This window comes from Coccinella septempunctata, chromosome 5 (genome assembly GCF_907165205.1).
Source record: "Coccinella septempunctata chromosome 5, icCocSept1.1, whole genome shotgun sequence".
Taxonomy (NCBI): domain Eukaryota; kingdom Metazoa; phylum Arthropoda; class Insecta; order Coleoptera; family Coccinellidae; genus Coccinella; species Coccinella septempunctata.
The window spans coordinates 35,664,000-35,686,758 of NC_058193.1; the positions used below are offsets into that span (position 1 = coordinate 35,664,000).

The window sequence follows — 22,759 nt, forward strand, 5'->3', positions numbered from 1 at the left end:
ACATGTGTTAGTTGGTGTTCTTCATATTGATCATATGATCTCAAATTCTTTCAAAAAGTGGTGTGGAATTTTTTTGTTTACGTTTCCGGGCGAGAAAAAAACTATTGGTATTATTCATTTACAAAAGTTTTAATTACAAGATTTACAGAAGGAACTTCAATAATTTACAGTTTTTTAAAATCAAATATACAATAAATACAGTGAAATTAAACCGAAAAGTGTGCATCTCCAAGATAACATGACGGACTCTGAAGATCCACTACTTCCAAAGAAAAATGGCCGCTTAGATTCTGCAAAAAAAAATTCGATTTACAACAATGAATCAGATTTCAATAAATTTAAATTTAGAACTACAGTAATTTCTGGTACAAGCCGGAAAACTTACTTTTCTTATCATTTGGATCGCGTACTCCGCACTGCTTGTATGAAATTTTGGTCTTCCTTTTTTCCTTGATGTACCCGGGGATATAAAGGGAAGGTGCTTCCAATTTTCCTATCGATAATAGACGGTTGAAGTCTTGCTCTAACTTATTAGCGATGGGACCCTTAAAATGCAATAGAAGTTGAACGCAGGCGTTGTTGTGAAGAAGTTTGGTCCTTCTTGAATCGACAGTGATAAACCACTCTGGGATTCCCATAACTTCCCTTATGTCATCGATAAATTGTGCTCTAAAAAAAATCATAATTCACTCGTATAAATCTCTTCGAATGATGCACAAAAACAAAATGTAATCATTAGAATTACCTAAGTGGGCAATGGAATTTTCACAGTTGACGTTTTTGGTGTTATTTTAAATTAAAAAAAGGACGTTTAGTAAACAAGTTTTTTGACTCACAGTACGAATCTGGGGGGCTTCTCTATATTGGCATATTTGACGATGTCATAGTCCGGTTCGATGTTAGCACAGGCGAATCTTTCTGGCCTTCTGTTAGGGCTTAAAATGACAATAGATCTACCCACAGCAGTCACGTCTCCTTCCAGTGGAAGATTGGAGTCGGTAAAAACTTTTCGTTGGACTCCAATATCGACCGTACCAAGTCGAGCAGATAGGTCGCCAACATGGCATCTGAGTGGGTTTTCTGGGCCACATTCTTGATCATACAACTCTGTCTGAAAATGAGAGCACAAGATGCATTTTTACGTGATATTTTTTCCCATAATTCATTGTTATCTCAGGTTTTCGATTGGACAATTTCACTAAGAGAAGTGAAAGAGTATTTTTATTTGATGCTGATGACTTACGTTCAAAGGATCGGCCAGTTGTGTGAAATATGGGTTCCATATGTATCCACCAGCAACGCATCTTGTGTTCTGAGTTTTAACGGCCGCATCAACACCCACAGGATTAACATAAATCGCCCATTTGTGGTCCCTTGTCTGAGGAAAGAATTGTTTAAGATTTCTTAATGTTATGTTTTTATGGTATACTCACGACGTTCCTATCATTTTTCCCAGGGTATCTTAACTTTACTTCTATGGTTGTATCACTTTTGCTTCCATCCCTGTGAATCAGTTGTCTCTGAAATGTTCGCGAATTATTTGGATGCCTTTAATTGGTGTTAAATTCCTCACCATTTTCATATAGCCGTATGCGTAACCTGAAGGGTGGTGGAATGAAGCTATAGCTCGCAGTTCTCTAGCTTCTGAAGGGCTATAACCACGCTCTATGGTCGAACAAGCCCATCTATCCCCTGTAACCTAAAAAACCATGAATTCATCTAAATAAGGCTATCAATACTAACGCAAAACTTATCCAGAAACCCTCAAAAATCAATTGGACTTTTTGCTAATTCAAAAAATGAAGTCTACTCTGACTAAAATAGCCACAGCTATTTTTCCTATTGCATGTAAAGATTCTTACCCTTTTGTGGATCACCACGGATCTACCAAGGATGCTTCGTGGTCCAAATATAGGCAACATGGTGTCGTTATAAGAAACTTTGAATATGGTCTGATTATCGAGCGAGCCAAATTTACCACTGAGGTCGCCCATTTCATATTGATCCGGAGTTCCTTGGTACAATCTGGGTGACGAGGAAGGATCGACGTTCAAAGGGTTCCAGTGGCCGTACAACGTTGTCTCTTCGCAGGGGAATTCAAGATTTTCCTCCACTGGTACCTTGGAAGCAGAACGAATGTCATTGAAGTTGAACTAAGTTTTTTATTACCACTTACAACATGGATGTGGTACCCGCTATTATCCACAAGACCTTCCAGTGATACCTCAACGTTTGTCACATCATATTCTGTCTGCTGAATGAATTCTATTCTTCCTTTAACACTTAGGTCGTTTCCGTTCGGGAACCAATCCCTTACCACCGCTTTTCTTCTATAAACTCCGCCAATTCTGCAAAACGAAACAGTTTATGTTGGTAAACGTACCATGAAGTGTTTTCGAAAACTCACCTCGAGCAAGCAAGACGTTCCCCTCTGGCTTTAGGACCAAAATCGTCGTACAAGACCAAGGATTTTCCCAGTATTGCGTGATAACCAGATAGGGGTAAGGATGGATCTGTCCACATCTTCCTCGATATTTTGTCTGCTTCCGAAATCCTTCCTGCGATGTCTAAAGGTCCATGCCTGGATGATAAGTCGCCTAATCTGCATATTCCTATGCTCCTGAGGTTGCAAGTTTCTATCGGATCTGTTTTATTGTCGAAATCTACCTGAAATATTAACCGAAATGAACTCTCGATATCCATACCTTTGGAACTTTGGAAATCACCTTATATGGATTGTATATTCCTGCAGAACTCTTGCATCTTTCTTGCCAATCATAAAAGTCTTTTCCTGGAGGCAACTCGTGAATAGCCCATCTATGATTGAAGGAGTTATTGAGTGAAGCCCCATCGGCATGCACCAAATACTCTATCAAGATAGAGGTATCCGCCCACGGTTCTTCCTTAGCTTGTCTGAACAACATCCTGCCCACTGTTGGGTATCGGAAAAGTACTTCAGCTGTGAATACTGGTTTCTGATATTTGAAATTATTCTCGTAAAGACTGATCCCGCCACATATCCACGGTTCTTGTGATATCTTGTTAGGGTATTGAGTGTTCCTGAGTAGAAATCGTAGTTCTTTTAAAATTCAAGGTTACAAATGGTTTGGGGACATACTTATATATTACTAGGGATCGGTGAACGATTGAATGAGGTCCTCTGAGGGGTAAATAAACATCCCAGTACGATCCTGTCAGTTCCTCACCTTCAACCAGCCTAGAGGCGTTGTTGCGACGTAACAACTTTCCTGATAGGTCTCCAATGGCGTATTGGTCCTGGGTACCATAACCTGCAAATCGAAAACTGCTTAATCGAATACCAACAGCTTTGGTTTTGGCTTTTACGTCTGTATTTCGATTTAGGGCTTACCATTCGGCGGTTGGGCAGCTATATTGGTCTTCAGAGGATTGTAAATGTACTTGGTGGTGATGCAAGTGTTCTCATTTTGACCCACCGTCTTGGAGGGTTTTATTGGAAGTTCGTGAATCTTGTAACCCGCCACGGAGGAGCTGTAGACCAGTCTGGTTTCCAAGTCTCCGCGGGAAGTTGTGAGGTTGAAATTTAGAAATGTGGGCTCGAATTTGGTGTTTTGAGTGAATGTTATTTCACCTTTAACTCCTCCTGATTGAATTATGGACCTGAAATGTATTGGAACTAGAGTGTGAGGATTATTTCATTATTTCTTACTTACATGGCATTTATCGGATGCTCGTATCGGATATTGGCACAAGCTAAGAACACATCCTCGTGATTCTTCTCGAATATAACGAGATACAGCCTCCTTTGAGGCCCAGATAGATCGTTTGGCAACAGGCTCAACTGGTCGTCTCTGAACAACGTCTTGAACTTCCTCTTGTTGTGATCCAGGGCGATTTTGACCTTTCCCAGCCGCTGGTCGATGTCCCCCATGGATTTTCCTTTGCCCCTGTTGTCAGGATCGAAGACCAACTGAAGGATGTCGCAGTTCTGTTCCGATCTATCGTGTTCTGAGTCTAAGATGTCTGTCGCGTATATCTTCCATTTGTGTTGGGTGAAATCCAGAGCTCTCTTGTTGTGGTTCTCCTTGTTCCTCACGTGGTACAGATCGGTGGTTATCAGCATGTCGCTTTGGTTGTCCTTGGTCGAGAACCACCTGAAGTAGACATCGCCTGATATGGGGGAGTTGAACCTAGCCACCGCTGTCTTCTCTTTGGTTTTGTCTGTCATGGTGATCGAAGCGCAAATTCTACGATTGGTATCGACATTTCTGAGCAGGATGGATTTTCCGTATATTCCAGAATCTCCCCCGAGGGTCAAATTGTTGGTTACGTGTTCGAATGATTTGTTGTCGGGTAGAATGAGGTAGCCGAGGACATCGTCGAGATTGACCAGAGGTTTGCCGAGGATCTCATTCTCGCACCTGTTTTCCGTTATGGTGTAATCTACGGGAAATTCGTTCAGGCTCCAGGACCATACTTGACTAGGGTATTGGAGGGTTGTTTCTAGGTTTGCTTCAATCCGGATTTCATTATTCTCTTCTTTGGTGAATGTTAGGGTGCCGTGGAGGCCTTCGTCAGAAAGGTAGGCCTTGAGTTCTACGGTTCCACCAAGCTGCAGACCTTGAAAGCGAAGGTAAGCTTCATTATTTTTGCGTACTTTAGAATTACAGTTCAAGAAAAGGCCATATAATTATACGAAAACAATTGAGGTGGCGTAAGGATACACTAACGAAGCCTACACAGAACCATTGAGTATAAATGACAGAACAACACTTGTTTTCCAAACACGTGCAAGCTCTTTTGAGCTTAGTACCTAGAGTTTCTAGATAAATTTCAGGCCTAAAAGACTGAAATATCGATTTCGTTTCAAAACACGAAAAAAATTGAGGTTTACAATTATTTAACGGCTCCGTTTGTTCCCTAAATGTGAGAAAGAGAACTCTGTTATGTTTTCATCAAGACTTTAATCATCATAATGAGCGTCCATTTGGGAATTCTGCGACATTTGGTTCAAAACTTTTTAGTGAGGATGTTACAATCATTTACAAAGTTCCTGTTTTCCCTTTATCAAAGTTTTCTTCGTTGATAGTTACCTCTCCATTAAATTTAACCCATTTTTGAATACTTTAAGTAACATATGCTGCAAAACGAAAGTTAGAGAGTGATTAAACTAGATGGGACAGCTAATTATCGGACTGAACGTTAGTTAGAAAGTGAAACTAGATTTATAGGTCACCAACATTTCGCACCAGCAAAACAATAAGCCAATTCTACTCGGGCAGAGGCCAAAAACGATGTATGTGCACATTCCTTCGAACCTGTCAAAGGGTTACTCACCAACAATCGTGAACCAAACAACACCACAAAAATATTTCCACATTTCAACTCGTTACGCAGAAAAACCGAACAAATGGCACATTATCATTACCGATTTCTGGCAAAATTCACTCACTTCACTATCACCGAACTGGCAGATGGTAATCGTAACGAAATTCGGCAGAAAAGGAGCATTATTTGGTAATGTCCGTTCTTCAGGAAGTCCACGGAATGAACCAAGTCTTGTGTGTGCGGTTAAAAACCTCCACATTCGCCTTCAACGGTTCTTGTATTTCTTACCTGTTGCTTTTTAATGAATAGGTTACTAGTCTTTAGGAGAGAGATGGAGTATTATACCAGATCCGGATTGCCTTTGAATGAAAACTGTCATTAAAGGAATTCCAGTTGCTATTGTTTGGTTTTGGCATCAACAAACGGAGGTTCTTGATGTTTGTATACGGAATGTTCAATGGAGCATGAGTATATTGAGGCATTCTTGGGGTGCTGGGTTTCTCATGAGAAAACATTCCGAACATATTGGGATTTCGTGAATCTATTTAAATTGTCTGTTATCGTTTTATTCATCAATAGTTTCAAGTTCACTCTAGAAATTGGTGGGAAATGGAAAATTCTCTCCTTATTTGAGTTATTTTATGATAATTGAAGTGGTGAATTTTTGAAAATTAGTAGCTGTACTTTTTTCCAATTATAATCATTTTAGTATTTTTCATAGTAGGAATTTTTAAGAACCCAGCAGATACATTCAAATATTTGTTTCAAAAGAGATGAATAAAAGAAAACATAACAGTTTTGTGGTTTTTCAAAGTATGAATTCCTACAATAGCAATGGTTGAGTTCCATTGGCGTAGACAGGTAGGTATCGGCAACTTTTCAACTCTCCTACTTCTTAAGTGATAAAACGTTTATTCTTCATCGTTGAAATGAATCAGTTTTTCAAAAATCATCAATGGAGAAAATTCCCTTAAAATAGTCTAGGAAATAACCCTTTTAATTTTTGCCGCATGTCCACCAAACACCCAGTGCAACAATTTCACTTAAACTTGATAACTTTGAATGGAAGCCAATGATCTTAATATTTTTGTACTGTAGATCCTCTTTCATAGAGACCTCCTACTTAATTCATTCAGTGAAATAATGGCCCTTCGTAAAAATTCAAATGGAATCTGGTGATTGCCATTCGAATTCAATTCCCCAAGTGTGAAAAAACAATTATTCAAATCGTTATCACATTGGGTGAAATTCAGTTAAATATTCCTAGTTTAAATGATCTAAAATAACATCCAGCCTCACAAAAACGAAAAATGCATCTGGCTTTTAACCCTATCAAGTGACGTATATCTATTTCGGCCATTTCCGAAACTCATCTCCCGAGTAATGGCCTAATTTGGGGGAAAATCCCAAATTTTCAGCTTGTTCGAAACAACAATCGAAACTGCTCTCGTCCTGAGTCACCTATTGAGTTTCAGCGACTGGAAAAGTTAGAGTCTATTCTGAGTCAGGAGCTATATAAGGTTTGCGCGAAACTCGCCGTTTTTAGAGCAGTGGCGTTCAGGCTCAAACTTATTTAAGATCGCTCATATTTTTAACTCACTCAGTCGAGGGTGTCTCATAGAGAGTTGAACATCACACGACAAAATGGTAAGTTGAAAAAAAATTACCTATCTACACAACGTGCCACACCAGCCACACAAAAACAGTGTTCCAGTGTCAGTGAAAATTCGGTGAAAAATTCGTATTGTGCTTGTGTTAAACCATTGTTGGATCTGTTTAAACGAAAGTTTAGTTTTCCCGAATTTCACCGCTGGTAGATAACACTTCTGGGTATCAACAAGGCAAAAGTTCATCGAAATCGAATTATTTGAGATTGAAGTAAACATTTTTGAGTTTTGTCTTCATTTGAACCTGTTCTAGTCAAAATCTAAATGAAAATAAACTTAAAGAAAGTTTTCACGAAGTATAACTACCAATTATATAAAGAAACAAACCACAACACACTGTATGTATATTAATATTTAGAATTATGTCATTGTATTGGTCTTAAATTGCAGAAGTTAATCTTATTTCGAACAGGAACTTACTATACCTCAGTAGAAATTTCTATATGCATTATTAATATCATTCTGTAGGACAAGAGCAAAGCAAAAAAAATGATACTATGAAGCTCATTACCAAAAATGTACACACAGAAAGAGTAAAGTAAGCAGCAACTAAAGCAAAAAGTATTTTTCACAGGCTTTATTCAAATAAATGAATATACTAAACTTAATTATCAGTATTCAAAATCGAAGGAACACATTTACCAGAGTGAAATTTCCAACTTTCAAAGTAATTGGAGGTTTTTCACAGGGAGACAAAATATTTATTACTGGTCAAGTTAAGGTCGTTTGAAGACAATTAATAATTAATTGTCTATAAACTCGCATATATTTCGAAATTTCATCGTCATGGTAAAACATAAAACCAGACTTCATCCGTAAGTTGTAGCATAATTTGGAATCCGAGGCTGCATCTTGAGCAATCAGTTCCAAAAATAAAATCCATACCAATGACCAAAAGAAAATAGGTCGACGTCAATATCTGTTGCGTTACATTCCCGTTGTTATTTTTATCTTTGATAGAAGCGCCGTAGGATTGTTGAACTTGAGCCAAGAATTGCAAATAGGAGCGTCAAACTCTGAACTAACGCCAACGGACAATTTGAAGTATTAGATAATAATTGGGCGCTCGTTAGTATCAGGAAATTTTTGAATTGCTTTTTCCTTGAATGAATTACACTATAAAAAATTGAAAAAACACGGACATTTGGCGTGGAATAGCCACTTCATTTCGTTTGTTATCCGTCTACTGAATCATGTGGCACTGATGAAGATTAACAAGTCAGAAACCGACTCTATCAATCGATAGCAGCACGTTGCGTGGCAATTCATGTCTTAGTTCAGATTTTCATCTGAAGTGAGTTTACTGATCGATCTGATTGATTAAAGGCGGACAAGGAGAAGAAGGTTAAGAAGAAGAAGAAGGAAGAAGGAGCAGCAGATGCTCCTGCTGCTGCCCCAGCACCTGCCGCCGAATCTAGAGCTTCATCCAAGAGTTCATCGAAGAAGGCCAAACGCTCTGGTTCCAATGTGTTCTCTATGTTCTCCCAGGCTCAAGTTGCAGAGTTCAAGGAAGCTTTCCAACTTATGGACCACGACAAAGATGGTGAGTTTGAGCTGCAACAAATTCTGGCTTCGTTTTCAGGCCCTTTAAATCGATTTGAACCCTGTAAAGCAATAACAGAAACCCTCCTAACAGCTACCCTTCTTTTTTCAAAGGTATCATCACCAAGCCCGACCTCAGGGCCACCTTTGACGCAGTCGGAAAACTCTCGACAGAAAAAGAGTTGGACGAGATGCTGAACGAGGCCCCTGGTCCACTCAACTTCACCCAACTGTTGGGTCTCTTTGGTAACCGCATGGCCGATTCCGGCGGTACCGATGACGACGAAGTTGTCGTAGCCGCCTTCAAATCATTCGACGAGGGTGGTACCATCGACAGTGAAAAGTAAGAATGGAAGAAAACAACCGATAGGACATCTAACAAAACTTTTTTTACAGATTCAGGCACGCCTTGATGACTTGGGGAGACAAATTCTCCGCCAAGGAAGTCGACGACGCTTTCGACGCCATGGAGATCGACGACAACGGCAGGATCGACACCCAAGCCCTTATCACCCTCTTGACCGCCGCCCAAGAGGAAGGCGAAGAGGGAGGTGAAGCCGCCTAAGACTAAGACCACAATTAGAATTAAAAAAATCATTTTAATCTTTAAGTTCATCGTTGTAGATGGTACGGCTCTGCCAATCCATGTTTTGTCAACTCTCCTATAACGCGCACTCTCTTCTCTCTTGTGTAATGGAAAACTTGAACTTGTTATTCACATAGTTTCTTAAGAGAAATCTCGAATTGAATGGATGTAATTTTGAGCATACATATAATGACAACAAACTTGGAAAGTCGCTAAGACCAAATAACATCGTTCGCGACAGCAAATAAATCATATTTTGTATATTTTCGTTTCATTTTGAATTCACTTTGTTAAGTTAACCAGAAAATAAATAAAAGAAGGAATTCGTTTATTTCATTTCATAAATATGGACTTCAGCTATAAATTCGATCCTGAATCTCTAATTCAAGGGAAAACTTGGAACTTTGAAGATAAATCCCAATTAATAATTATCTGAATGCTTGATTCAGCAAAAAATCTAACAGCCAGTTTTATAATCAAATTCAGAGTCCCTTTAAGCACAATGCTTTCTATAGTATCATTTTCGGTAGGGCAAAAGGAAGCTTTAAAATTAAAGGCACTTTTTGCTGGTTTGAAAATAAATTCTCTTATAAATTCAATACATATATTTAAAAAAACTACAAAGCAAAACAACAAGAAAATATTTGATTTAAACAATGTTCAATATTCACTTACTTTGACCTTTCCCCAAAAATAGCTGATCCTACACGGACATTGGTACTTCCCATTTCAATCTAGAGAATAGAATCATAATTAGAAATAGAGCAAGGAAAGTGTGCCAATATACACACAATGTTAATTTCTCTGAACGATGATACTTACAGCTTGCACATAATCTGCCGACATGCCCATAGACAGTTCAAAGTCTTTTTCTGGAATACCAAATTCTCGACATACTTCTTTCTTGCATTCTATGAGTTTGACGAAATCTGGATTTTGAGATTCTTTTGAGTGCTCTGCACTACCAATGGTCATCAAACCATCAACTTGTAGCTTAGGGCATTTATCCTTGATGAATTTCATCAAATTTATAATCTCATCTGGGGAGCATCCACTTTTTTCTGCGAAATGAATAATTACGAGCAATGAAAAGATTGACCAATTTCCATTAGGTTTGAAGTTACCTTTTTCCCCACTCGTATTAACTTGTATGAATATCCTCAGTTTCCTGTCATCCCCTGTGTCCCAACTATTATTCAGCTTTTCGGCTAACTGTTGAGAATGTACAGTCTCGATCATGTACAAATATGGTATATGGAGTAATTCCTTCACTTTGTTTCCTTGAAGGTGCCCAATAAAATGCCACTTTATTTCCTTACATTTTTCCAATATGCGTTCATCTCGTGCTTTTGTCTCCAGTTCCTTAACATAGTTTTCACCAAAATGCCTTTGCCCTGCCTGATATGCTTGTATAATATCTGAAGAATCACGCTTTTTCGATACGGCTACTAACCTTGGAATAACCCCTTCGAATTCCTGAAAAACCTATGGTATAAAGATAATCCCATTAATGTATAGTAATACAAACTTTGGATCGACGTTTACATGCGTCATTAATTTGGGATAAAACAAATTTTAATCTTTGTTGCATGTCCGTTTCAAGCTCTGACATTATTTATTGTGTTTTTGCTGAGTAAATTTTTTCCAAAAATTGAATCCTTTATTTTTTTTTAATTTCCACGATCAATCTGATAAAGTAGATATCTATCTACGTCTGATACTCGAACTAGTGCGCCCTCTATGGGTTAATTTTCAAAGTACGAACATAAAATTACTTGCGCCATCTCTTGACGTACACTTCAACTATATAGTTGCGCGATAGGATTCTTGCATTGGAGAACTCCTAAATGAAACTCATTTTCATAGATGTCAGCACAAGGACTATTTCTTCGTGCTTCCAAATTTGAAAAAGAGATGGCGCATTCATTGAGATTATCATCCGTGAATTTGTAATTTGAGGTTTTACTCAAATTAAGAGAAACAGATGGAGCAACATCAAAATATTTTCAGTTTAGTATTGATACTCAATGGTCAATAGCAAAAATCTAAGACACACAGATTTCTATTCAAATACTTACTGCCTTTTTCTGTTTTTGAAAAAAGTCGAATAATACCTATGCATGCCTAAAAGATATAAGATAATATAATATCAGTAAAATTTCTCTTCATCGAATTCAACACTTCTAAATCATGCCTCGGCAGATCCTTTCACTTTCATCAAGTAAACAATAAAAATCCAGGTCTCACTGTCTTTCTTCTCGTGATCAGAAATTCTTGTATGATAACTAATGGGTGTTTATTGGAAATATTTGTCATCATTCACTTTCACATGAAAAATTATTACAAGTACAGTAAACTACATCCAGATAAGATTACTGAATGGATACATTTTCATTTTGAAGTAAACTAGCGAAGCAACTCCTTTATTGACCAAATAAAATTCCCTTGCCAATCCCAGCAAACAACCGCGGTTTTGAACATCGCCACTTTATTCCCGATTTCCTGCGGGAACTCTGACCATATACAGCCTGATTAAGTTGTAACGATAGCTACCGCATTTAATGAGCTTTTTATGCAGAAATGACAGTCTTTTGTTACAATAATGAGTTTAGGGCTGTCAATTGTCAGGGGTACCCTAACGCTTTGTCATGCCTGCGACCTCATATATACGACCAACCATGTTACAACGTCACGACATCCCTATTTTTCTCCCATTTAGGGTTGATTCTCTCCCGCTTGTGTATGGGAATAATGGCTAGTCCTTTGTGAGTTCATGGACGTTGTTAACCTCTCTTTGTATTTCACTACATGATCGAATGTTCCAGGATTTCCATTTACGCTGAAATGACTGTGTGATTACTCTTGACTTTTATTGGATGGATCGTTATCCTGCATGATTTTTCCATGTGCTGTGTGCCTCTCGATTTTTTTATTCAGCCATTGAGTATTAAACCTCAATGGCTGATATAAGAATAAGAACTTACTCAGACTTACCTTATTTTTCCCTATAAATTATTGACTTTTTCTACAAACCAATGCTCGATTAAGTAAACCAACACAAAAAGACAAATTTCGTTTTAAGTTCCACTGTTTGCTGTTGTGCCTTCAATCTGATTGACCATTTGAATCAACACATCTTCAATAAAAAATTTCAAAATAATTCAATATTTCAGAAGCAGGGGTATCAATTTTATTTTCCCATTTAAAAACTCGTTTCTCCTTCTTGTTTACACCTAGTCCAACAACAATGAAGTTTCAAACCATTCAAATGATCGTTGAGATTTGACCATTATTGTTCAGGTATTTGTTGAACACGACACACATATCCTTTTCTTCGAATAACGAATTATACTCCTGCTTTTCGTGGCGCCAACACGGCTGATCGATGTATTTTCGCAAAAATAGAATGATCCTTGAGGGAAAAGGCCCTAAAACGAAGCCTCATTCAGAGCCTTTGTGACCCTTGAAATATAACAGGGCCAGAAGCTATTGGAAGCCATTTGGACAATAATAACAAGAACATTATTCGGCAATTTCTGCATTCTATGCCGTTCACTGGATATTGTTGGTCAGTTGCATCTCTTTGTATCGAGTGGCTTTTGTGAATTTGTATTGAAAATTGGTCATGCATTCACTAATCGTTATGTATCGGGTATTATTGTGCGAGTGAAGTGTCAGGCCTTATTGGAAGTTAATTTTGCTATTAACCACTTCGGGTTGCTCTCTATTATGTGATTTTGAATTGAATTTATACATCACGACTAACGGCATATTCTCCCTAATACTTTCCCACTCATATTTACTTCATCTAATGTGTTAATCTATTTCTCTATAAATATTTCATTGATCTGATGAAAATCCACAACAAAACTACAGAAACTGATTAACATTACTCATTAGAATGAGTTTCAGGTGTCAGAGTTCTCAAATAATTAAAGAAATTGCTCCAAACACTTCTCGGATGATATGTTGGGGACATCTCATCCAACAAAAACCTATAAAAATTGTTATAGACTGAGAATAAATGAGGATGATAACCACTCTCTCCCCCAATCAGGTGTGAAGTTCTTCACGCGCCAAGAGGCCATGTGTCATTCAATAAAACCCCCCAATTCCCAACATCTAACTGGATAACAGATTGGCCCTTATCTCCAATATATCACCATCCACATTAACATTTTCTTGGAAAAAACCGGGAAGACTGTTTATCTTCTTCGGATACTCTCAGCCTCTACCCAACTTTTAAATTAAGGAAATTTCCATAAAAATTCATCACCGCTTTAGCGTTTTTTCATTAATCTCTTGTGAAGGAACGCGTTCCGCATTTTCTAGTCTAGTCCCGATTTAACACGGGAACATCTGCGGTTTTGGCAGTAAATAACTATGGCTCGTGTTAAATCTCGAGTGCTCTTCAGAAATTGATAAGATTACGGCTAAAAACGGGAGTTGAGAGGTGCGTGTGGTCTCTTCGAAACTCCGAGAAAACACTTAGCAAGAGGATAAGATTGCCTTTTGTGGTTTTACGCTTCCAGATAGGTGTCAAATCGTAAAACTCGATGGTTTTCCGAAAAAGAAGAAGAGCCGAAAGATTATTCTCATATTCTTGGTTTTTATAGGGCTGCAAAAGAAAAATCATTGAAAATGAAGCATATTCCTTAAAGCAAAATCTTTTTGATTCATTATTAAGAAGCTACGGGGACTACTTCAATATGAAAAATATGGTTAATGAAAGTCCCTTGTATAATAAAACTATCTACAATCTTCAAAGTCACAAATTACAACATATCGAGATAAGATGACATATTTATAACAAAAACATCCTGTCCCCTTTTCACATAAAAAATCTTCGTCCTCAAAAACGCAAACTACTCTTTTTAATTGACGTTTTCATTGAAACTGAATGAATTCATCATTGAATTCATTTATTAGCAATAAAATGATAAGATGATTACAAATTGACTTCGACTTATTCACATCACAAATATGTTTATGTTTAGGAATATAATCTCAATTGGTATAATTTGTATAATTATAATATCATCACTTTTAGCGTAAAAGTGATGAGGTTGCGTCATTACGTCGGGTATACTTGGCAAATAACACGTCGATAGTTAATTGGCTGATGAAAACAAGTGAATCAAAGTCGAAGAATTTGATTCGTCGGAGAAGATTCGGAAATAGAACACATTTTTTAGAAGAAAATCTGTGTCATCCTTGTCAAGATTCTCCAAGCTAAGCACTATGTTGTAGAAGAGAATATTCTAAAGCCTACTTGATCACGAATCTATTGTTAAATACGGCTTCACGAAAGTTAAGAAAATTTCGAAATTTTGAGACTTTTTCAAAATATTCCATTTTTTTTCACCAATTTTTTAAATAAAGGAAAACTATATGAAGTTTACTCTCCTAGGCGTTATTGCAAAACAAGTTATCAGATTTTGAACCAAAGTTGTAAGAACGTGAAACAAAACTGATCCAAAACTCTTAGTTTAGTAACTGAAAAAGTTATCAAATGAGGAGCGAAAAGACTATTCAGATCTAAGAGAGTAGACATTTGATTTATCATAAATGAACATTTGGTGGACAAGAATCGGTGAAATTTATGAACTTGCCAACTTTTGTGGAGTAGTAAGTATGAATAATATTCATCTCAAAATAGGATTGCTCCATTCAACACCTACTAACACTTTCGAGTGTATACGGACAGTCTCGTATCATGTTTTTTTGGTCTGTCTAACATTTGGACCCATATCGAATTTCAATTGGCATTTCTCCGGACCCAGAAAATTGGTGGAATTTACAGGGCATGACGACGAGGCGTTTCAAAGATCCCACCCACCAGTCTGGGACATTTATCAACATTAACAATGCGATATATGGTTAATTAACCGACATTTTGGTCAGATCGTAAAAGCTCTTAAGAAGTCGTAAATCAGAGAGCTCTGCCACATGATTAGGACCTGTTAGAATTTTTAAGCGAATTTATGTTCTTCGAACTCTCGCTGTCTCTTCCCATGCGAAGAGTAATAAAATTAAATTTATATTTTTTCAAATAACCAGCGGAGTCCTACGTCAATCAAAAATTGAAATGGAGGACTGAAATCAACCCAAAATCGACGACCATTTTCGTTGTGATTTCGACTTCAATTTCTTGAATTCATTTCGTTGGTTTTCAGCTTGCGAACGGCTCGTAGTTCACTCGATTCACAGAACGGGCGATATCGAATTTTCCGGTGTGGATTTTACGAATTCCCGATGCAGAACATGTCCCACGCTCGAGGCAGGTCGAAGTTCATAAAATACGGACAATTCTCCAAAGCCCAGTGCAATTTCCAAGATTTAGCGCTATATTGATCGTCATTTGGATCTAAGGGGGCCATTTTAAAAAGCTGAAAGCGTACTTTGCGATGTTCAACTGTTCGTTCTATGGTCCCCAGTGGATCCCCCATAAAATCATTGCCCTCTGGAGTTATTTCTCGATTTTCCGATGAACCGTGATTTCGGCAAGAAAGAGAAAAGGGGAAATGTAAGATAAATCTTTTCGATTGGCTGAATTTCTGATACTGACATCATCTTCGCTCATCTTCGGGTTATATACTTTTCTCAAAGGATCCAGAATCATGGTTTAACAAAATGAAAATTTCCTTTTAAAGCTTATTCGATTAACTTTTCTAAACTGCCATACACCTTTTTCGTAATAACTTTCAAATAATATGTATTTAAATTTATGAAACAATATGGGGAATATTCTGAAAGAGCAACTCTTCTATACTCCATTCACTTTTATTTTAGCACTCGGTTGGCCATGGAAATTTGGCACATTTCACTCTGTATCGTACGAAAATGTGGGGTTATGAAGCTTGTCAAAACATTTTTGGGTTTTAAATCAACGCTATGTTGCCCGTTCTACGTAAAAGTTTCTGTTATTACGTATTTTATCACAATGTCGAATTTCTTCGGAAAATATGTGACGAATATAATTGAAGTTTATACAAACTGATTGAAGGCATACCAAATCCAGTTATTTGCATGGAAAATACAAGAGATTAGTATAATATCATAATATGCACTAGCTTGAGGAGAGTTTATGTTCGTTATATTCTTTGGCCAAAGTTTGAATACGTTACATCAGTTGTAGATTTCAAAAATGTTAACCAGAAGATGAAATGCATATGATGCAGTGGTTGGGAATGGGTATCTCCCGAAGGAATTAACAGATAATTACAAGAATGTTAAATTCTTCAACAAAAATCATCTTGCATCAATATAAGTGAAAAGAATTAAAGGAAGTTTCAAGTCAAGATGAACTTCACCTTTGAACAAAAATTCCACATGAATAAACAATTAACAGGACAACGGGCGCGTACTTGTGGCTGTTCATCTTAATACATCGATATAATAATAATTATTAGGTATTTATTGGTAACTTAAGACATTCACAATGTATGGGACAAGTCAAATGAAAAATAGAAAAATCAATTTTCGGGAACTTATTCTACGACGACATTCATCGAAAATCCTGTAGTAAACTTTTCGCATTTATTCAGTCAAACATAAAATTCTCAAATGCCACCACTTTTTTGGGTCTCCCAATAGAAAGAAATTCTTTGTCATCCTCTTCATTCAAAATCTTTCTGATTGTGGAAACATTCAGCTAAAATATAAGTCGTTTAGATTCAGATGAAACATTATATAAATTCTCTTAGGTACATTGAATATGTTCGCTACCATCTGACGTATTGTGAATTTTAGAATATCAGGGTATAACTATTTAAATGAGCGGACCTGAATTCTAAATGGCACTTACTGAAACCCTGTCTCTTTTTTCAATCACTTTCGGCATTTTCGTTATCTGTGATAAAAATTGATATTAGTTGTGGCAACGGCGTTATGACATTAACGACATTTCATGAGTGCCAACCTTACTCCGTTCTAGTTACAAAAACATGAGAAAATAATTTCATGGCCAACCGACTGCTAAAATAAATGTGAAGGGAGTATAGTTTTTTCCCCAATTTTAAAGTTTACAAGAATCGATTAAGTACTTCATTCTACTACGATTCGAGTGGTCACCCCATTCTTAACAAATACAAATCTATCTTTCCCATTTTTCATCCAACTGATCGCCGATAATGAAATCATTCCTATCCTGTCAAACTCGGTCCGCTTAATCGAATAATAACATAGTGTGCATCCCGAACGAAACTTCCCCGTACCTATTAAATAAATTTCAGCATTTCACAAACAATTAATTCCGAACCGTACAATATTCCAGATAATGGCAGTGCATTATCCACTCTATTATATGGCAGGGGCTGCATTGTGTCACTAGTTGCCTATAATTGTTAACAACACATGACTCCGCATGGTCTGTTGATTTCGTTTCGAATATATCACTTCTGGCGCTCCACCACCGTTCGATTGCCTTGTGTTGGCCATCCTGGCTCGTATTGTGGGGTTCTCTCACGAACCCTTAGGAAAATATTATGAGAGCGGGCTTAGCGGAGTAGCCCGTCAAATGGGGCGTTGTTCTGATCTGTTACCAGAGGGATAGTTTACACGAGAACCATTGGAAACTTCACTGAGAACTTGGTAGACTACTCAGTCTATTTTGGATCTTGATATTCTTCAAAATATCATATTTTCTATTGTGCAGCTCATTCGACAGGGATCTGCAGAAGCCATATGCGGCCTAGGTAGCACATTCACCTACCCAACGGTAGATGGCGCACTTGTATGTGCAGGGTGGGGAAAATTAGTTGTCGACAGAGGGGATCTCGAAAACTATAAGAGCTAGAAGAAAACGGATGACATATTTCCGAGCTCTTTTTAGAGAAACAAAGAATGGTAAAACCGTAGCCTCCTACGATTCTTCGTTTTTGAGTTATTAGCAAAAACTGAGATTTTGGCGATTTCGAAAAACTCTCATAACTTTTTTGTCTTTGAAGTTACAGATTTGAAACTTGAACTTTTTTACGTAGAATCCACTGACGAGCTCAAAATAATTTTTCAGTTCGAATCATTAGGCGAACTTTGGCTTTTTTAAATGCAAATGTTTGTTGAATTTGTTATTTTTGAATTGAAAATGAATCTTTTGTCAGTAGATTCTATGTACAAAAGTGCCTTAGAAGGTTAAAGTTTCAGATCTGTAACTTCAAAGACAAAAAAGTTATGAGAACCTTTCAAAATCGTCAAATCTCATTTTTTGCTAATAACTCAAAAACGAAGAATCGTAGGAGGCTACGGTTTTCACCATTCCTTGTATCTCTGAAACAGAGCTAGGAGCTAGGAAATTTTCCGTCTGTCATCCGTTTTCTTGTAGCACTTATAGTTCTCGAGATCCCCTCAATAGACAACGAATTTTGCCCATCCTGTACATATTTATCTCAAGGGAGACTTTCCATTTCAAATATCAGGTTGCACTTAAAATATTGTCTCTGGAGGTTTCACGCATTTTTCTTCCTAGAAGTTGGCTCTAAAGCCCGAGAATTCTCTACCAAATTTTGGTAAGAAAACGGCAGAGATTATTTTGTATGCAATTTAACATTAAATTCTACCGAAAGTGCGTGTGTAACGGTAAAGAATTCTCGGGTAAATTCTCCACAGAATTCTCTGCTGTTGCAAACAGGCTTTAAAAAAGACAAAACTTCAAGAACATAATTTCAATTATCTAAAAGTATCCCGTTTAAAAATTGAATAAAGAAGACATTTTTTAATCAAATATCAGTTTGTGATATACTTTAATGATAACGAAATTAAGATTCTTTTTTCGAGAAAAGATTCATAAGGGGATAAAACGACACAGATTTAACACCATGGCAAAGTAAATCACTTACAGAATTTTCGAAATATTACTCTACAGTCCTTTTCGTAACACATTGACGGACAACGACTGCTATAGACGTCCAGGACACTGTGCATGATGTGACGGCACAGTTTTTAGACGTTTATAGACGTCTTCCTATAAACTCGTCTAACATCGACATGACGTTCCTGGACGTAGGGAAAGCGTGATATTATGAAAAAGCATCAAATCGTTCACACATTTTGAAATTTGTGAATCCGACAGATGACGATCATGATCGAATCATTCGCTTTGCCATACCGAGTATTCAGCCGCGACACAGCCATTCAGCGTGTTCAGTATTGGTTCAAATGTGAGAGTGTTACACTCGAAAATTACGTAGTTTTCGTGTTAATCTTTCATTATAACTTTCTTACCAAATCTAATGAAGAGAAATTCTACTTTTTCTGTTGAAAAAATGAGAACGCCTTTGGACGTCCATGTCATAAAAAAATGAAGAAAAATGTTCATATTATGACAATGGCGTCTAAAGACGTCTGTTGTTTATTTTTTTCCGTATTCACGTCCTCTAAATCACTTCTAATATTTTGATGTATATCACTCCAATTTTGAACCATATTAAATCAGTATACATGCGCGTCATATCACAAGCAACTGCCGAATAGGTACTGTCCGTCAATGTGTTAAAAGATATGTATTTACTTGGTTAATTCTTGATTCCAACCCTGTATCCTTAGAAAAATGTTCACCTAATTGGTTGCACACTTTTTTAAAGACTTTTATGTCCGAGTTGAGCTGCTCCGAAAGGGCCAGTACGCATCTGGGCGAAATCCCAGAATGCCCACCCTGTCGTGTCAGCTCGATTTCGATGGGGCCATCCGTCTTGGTTTCGGTTACAAAGTCGTTTCACGAGAATAATCTCGTAAGGGTAGTTTCACGATAACATTTCAGCGACGAGGAACGCTAGATGAGGGTATTTGTCCCCTGCAGGTTAGGGATATTATATTTTGACACCTTGTTATTAGCGCTAGTTTTCCGGTTTGTATCCTAGATTAAATGCGTTTAAATATGACAATTGTTACAAATGTCTTTATCCGAATACCTGGAACGGTCGCATTTGATCTCTATCGTTCCCGATGCCTTTTGTGAGATCTCGAGTGGTTTCTTCAGGGAAATTATACCTTTTGACGTTTATGAAAAACAAATTATTTCTGGTTTGGTCCACGATGATATTTTACGGTCGTTATATGTTTGTGGGATGGGGGATACGATATTTTTCGGTTATTTACCTGCTAGACGGATTGGTGGTGTGTTGGAATAATAATTGTTAAGATGTAACTGATACTTGGAAATTGGAATTTTAATGATCAGATCAAGAACTGTTGTCACAAAAGATTGATCTGGATTACCAATCCAGTGACCATTTTCTTAAGCATGATAAATCTAGATGTATTTTTTGTACAAAATCAGTCCACTCAAAAAATCGAACAGTTCAGTTCAGTTAAGAGTAGAGCCTCATCGAACAACTACAGCCTGACGATACTAGCATACTTTCGATCGGATTTTTTAACAAGCGTTGATCAATTTCTCCCCGTTTGTTGTTATAATAAAATAGGTATACCTTTATGATTGTGATATAAGCTTTATTATGTGTTTGGAAGAAAACTACTTTGAACATTTCATCCATTTCGGCACAACCGTTCGGTCTTGAGGAAGTTTTTAACTGTCCCCATCTTTTTGGGAATTTTTCGATGGTCAAGTTGCGAGTAGTTTTTCATCCAGGAAAATTATCGCAGATCTAAATGTGATACATATTCTGAAAGAGCAACTCTTCTAGTGAAAAATCTGAGAATTCCATCCATTTCAGTACAACAGTTCGGTCTTGAGGAAGTTTCAACTGGCCCCATATTTTTGGGAATTTTTCAATGGTCAACTTTCGAGTCGTGTATCTTTCAGGAAAATTATCGCAGATCTAAATGTGATGAATATTCTGAAAGGGCAACTCTTCTAGTAAAAAATCTGAGAATTTTATCCATTTCACCACAACCGTTCGGTCTTGAGAAAGTTTTAACTGGTACCATCTTTTTGGGAATTTTTCAATGGTCAACTTTCGAGTCGTGTATCTTCCAGGAAAATTATCGCAGATTTAAATGTGATACATATTCTGAAAGGGCAACTCTTCTAGTAAAAAATCTGAGAATTTTATCCATTTCAGCACAACCGTTCGGTCTTGAGAAAGTTTTAACTGGTCCCATCTTTTTGGGAATTTTTCAATGGTCAACTTTCGAGTCGTGTATCTTCCAGGAAAATTATCGCAGATTTAAATGTGATACATATTCTGAAAGGGCAACCCTTCTAGTAAAAAATCTGAGAATTTTATCCATTTCACCACAACCGTTCGGTCTTGAGAAAGTTTTAACTGGTACCATCTTTTTGGGAATTTTTCAATGGTCAACTTTCGAGTCGTGTATCTTCCAGGAAAATTATCGCAGATTTAAATGTGATACATATTCTGAAAGGGCAACTCTTCTAGTAAAAAATCTGAGAATTTCATCCATTTCGGCACAACTGTTCGGTCTTGAGGAAGTTTTAACTGACCCCATCTTTTTGACGATGTTTTGAACATTTCTCTCTATACAAACGCTTTTATTTATAAATCTCCGCCTATAATTTCATCTTCAGGAAGCCTTTGTTGATGGAAGGACTACAAATCACTAAAACGTTCCATTTCGCTTGATTGCTTTCGCTGATCATCGAAAATTGTATCAAATAAACCTCAAATTATTTTACACCTCTATTAAAAGCGCCATACACAAAATCCATCGCGAGATATTTCTGTTCTCGTCTATTCGCGAAGCCGTTAAGAGCTAAGAACATAAAACAATATTTCTCCTCGTCTCTCCCTCAATATCCATCGACACCAAACCATCGCCGCATAAAATTTAATATATCACCCCGTGTTTATGGAGAGAAACTCGTGCACTTAAGTCTAAGTGGAAAGTACTCAATAATAATCTCTCTAAATTTATCTTTAGCGGGCTAGTCGATGGGGAGTTAATTTAAATTTTATTTTGGAAAGTGTTAAGAATTTTAATCGACTCGTGGTTATTCAGCCATTATTTTAATGAATTTCGCCTTTGCCCCCGCTGAGTAGAGCGCTCGCCCAGTGTTTCTTTCGGACGGAAATACGTAGTGCAATAATAGTTGATTCGACCGGATATAAGTTATGTGGCACACGTGAGACCTTAGTTATTTCGAAATAGAACAGATTAACGGTCTTTATATCGCGAAAAGTACAGACAGATTGGACTGATCGACATATTTAGGTGTGACACTCTTTGGTTGTTGATTTTCTTCGGTTTCAGTCATTCTAAAGGCAAAAAATTGTACTATTCCACTCAACTAAGGACTCAAATTAATATATTTCAAAAGATAGTTCGTGAAAACTCCTAATCATCGCTAATAGTGACTCCTTTTTTTAGCTTTCCACAAATGCCCCAAATAGTATCCGAAACCTTCCACGGTTATTGATGGAACTCTAACAGCGGGTTTCATGAAATTTTGATTATCCGATCAACGATTTGATACTCACTTGATTTATAAATCGAACTCACTGAAACCTTTTCATTTCTGAAAATATTGAAGAAGTATAAATTGAGAATAAACGAATGGACGTATGAACATCATTATTTGATGCGAAAATGATATTCTGAATGATCATGACTGAATTATCGATTGAAAACAAATTGACGTCTATTCGTCAATCAAGCGTTGATTCCCCGATCAAGTTTTATGAAACCCGGGGTAATTCTATTGAAGAAACTGCCAATGATGGTTGAATATCTTCAGTTC

General features: G+C 37.2%; 3 protein-coding genes across 3 annotated transcripts; 1 reads left to right on the forward strand and 2 right to left on the reverse strand.

The window, feature by feature from the left end:
• Window positions 1-108: 108 nt before the first annotated feature.
• On the reverse strand, window positions 109-5,585 carry LOC123314251. The gene is made up of 14 exons (XM_044899411.1): window positions 5,317-5,585; window positions 3,693-4,599; window positions 3,371-3,639; window positions 3,119-3,290; window positions 2,727-3,060; window positions 2,408-2,667; window positions 2,177-2,348; window positions 1,863-2,120; window positions 1,574-1,699; window positions 1,434-1,520; window positions 1,244-1,378; window positions 837-1,111; window positions 386-669; window positions 109-290 (listed from the first exon to the last, which is right to left on the reverse strand). The coding sequence occupies exons 1-14, from the start codon at window positions 5,357-5,359 to the stop codon at window positions 181-183; spliced, it is 3,432 nt and encodes a 1,143-aa protein (XP_044755346.1). The 5' UTR covers window positions 5,360-5,585; the 3' UTR covers window positions 109-180.
• A 1,212-nt stretch (window positions 5,586-6,797) lies between these two features.
• Window positions 6,798-9,363, forward strand: LOC123313533 (myosin regulatory light chain 2). The gene is made up of 4 exons (XM_044898458.1): window positions 6,798-6,954; window positions 8,301-8,517; window positions 8,631-8,859; window positions 8,913-9,363. Exons 1-4 carry the CDS (start codon window positions 6,952-6,954, stop codon window positions 9,079-9,081), a joined length of 618 nt encoding a protein of 205 aa, XP_044754393.1. The 5' UTR covers window positions 6,798-6,951; the 3' UTR covers window positions 9,082-9,363.
• A 329-nt stretch (window positions 9,364-9,692) lies between these two features.
• On the reverse strand, window positions 9,693-10,803 carry LOC123313532 (pyridoxal phosphate homeostasis protein). Its single transcript, XM_044898457.1, has 4 exons — window positions 10,631-10,803; window positions 10,227-10,578; window positions 9,925-10,163; window positions 9,693-9,836 (listed from the first exon to the last, which is right to left on the reverse strand). The coding sequence occupies exons 1-4, from the start codon at window positions 10,712-10,714 to the stop codon at window positions 9,774-9,776; spliced, it is 738 nt and encodes a 245-aa protein (XP_044754392.1). The 5' UTR covers window positions 10,715-10,803; the 3' UTR covers window positions 9,693-9,773.
• Between the last annotated feature and the right edge of the window lie 11,956 nt (window positions 10,804-22,759).

What these genes read in the sequence shown, in the direction of transcription:
- LOC123314251 (XM_044899411.1), bottom strand. Translation starts at nt 5,359, where the DNA reads ATGTGGAAATATTTTTGTGGTGTTGTTTGGTTCACGATTGTTG. An exon ending in TGTTTGGTTCACGATTGTTG is followed by an intron (nt 4,600 to 5,316) that starts GTGAGTAACCCT and finishes TTCGCTTTCAAG; the next exon opens with GTCTGCAGCTTGGTGGAACC. An exon ending in CGATCCCTAGTAATATATAA is followed by an intron (nt 3,061 to 3,118) that starts GTATGTCCCCAA and finishes ATTTCTACTCAG; the next exon opens with GAACACTCAATACCCTAACA.
- LOC123313533 (XM_044898458.1), top strand. An exon ending in TATGGACCACGACAAAGATG is followed by an intron (nt 8,518 to 8,630) that starts GTGAGTTTGAGC and finishes CTTTTTTCAAAG; the next exon opens with GTATCATCACCAAGCCCGAC. An exon ending in GGTACCATCGACAGTGAAAA is followed by an intron (nt 8,860 to 8,912) that starts GTAAGAATGGAA and finishes CTTTTTTTACAG; the next exon opens with ATTCAGGCACGCCTTGATGA.
- LOC123313532 (XM_044898457.1), bottom strand. Translation starts at nt 10,714, where the DNA reads ATGTCAGAGCTTGAAACGGACATGCAACAAAGATTAAAATTTGTTTTA. An exon ending in CATGTAAACGTCGATCCAAA is followed by an intron (nt 10,579 to 10,630) that starts GTTTGTATTACT and finishes TAGGTTTTTCAG; the next exon opens with GAATTCGAAGGGGTTATTCC. An exon ending in TAATACGAGTGGGGAAAAAG is followed by an intron (nt 10,164 to 10,226) that starts GTAACTTCAAAC and finishes TTCATTTCGCAG; the next exon opens with AAAAAAGTGGATGCTCCCCA.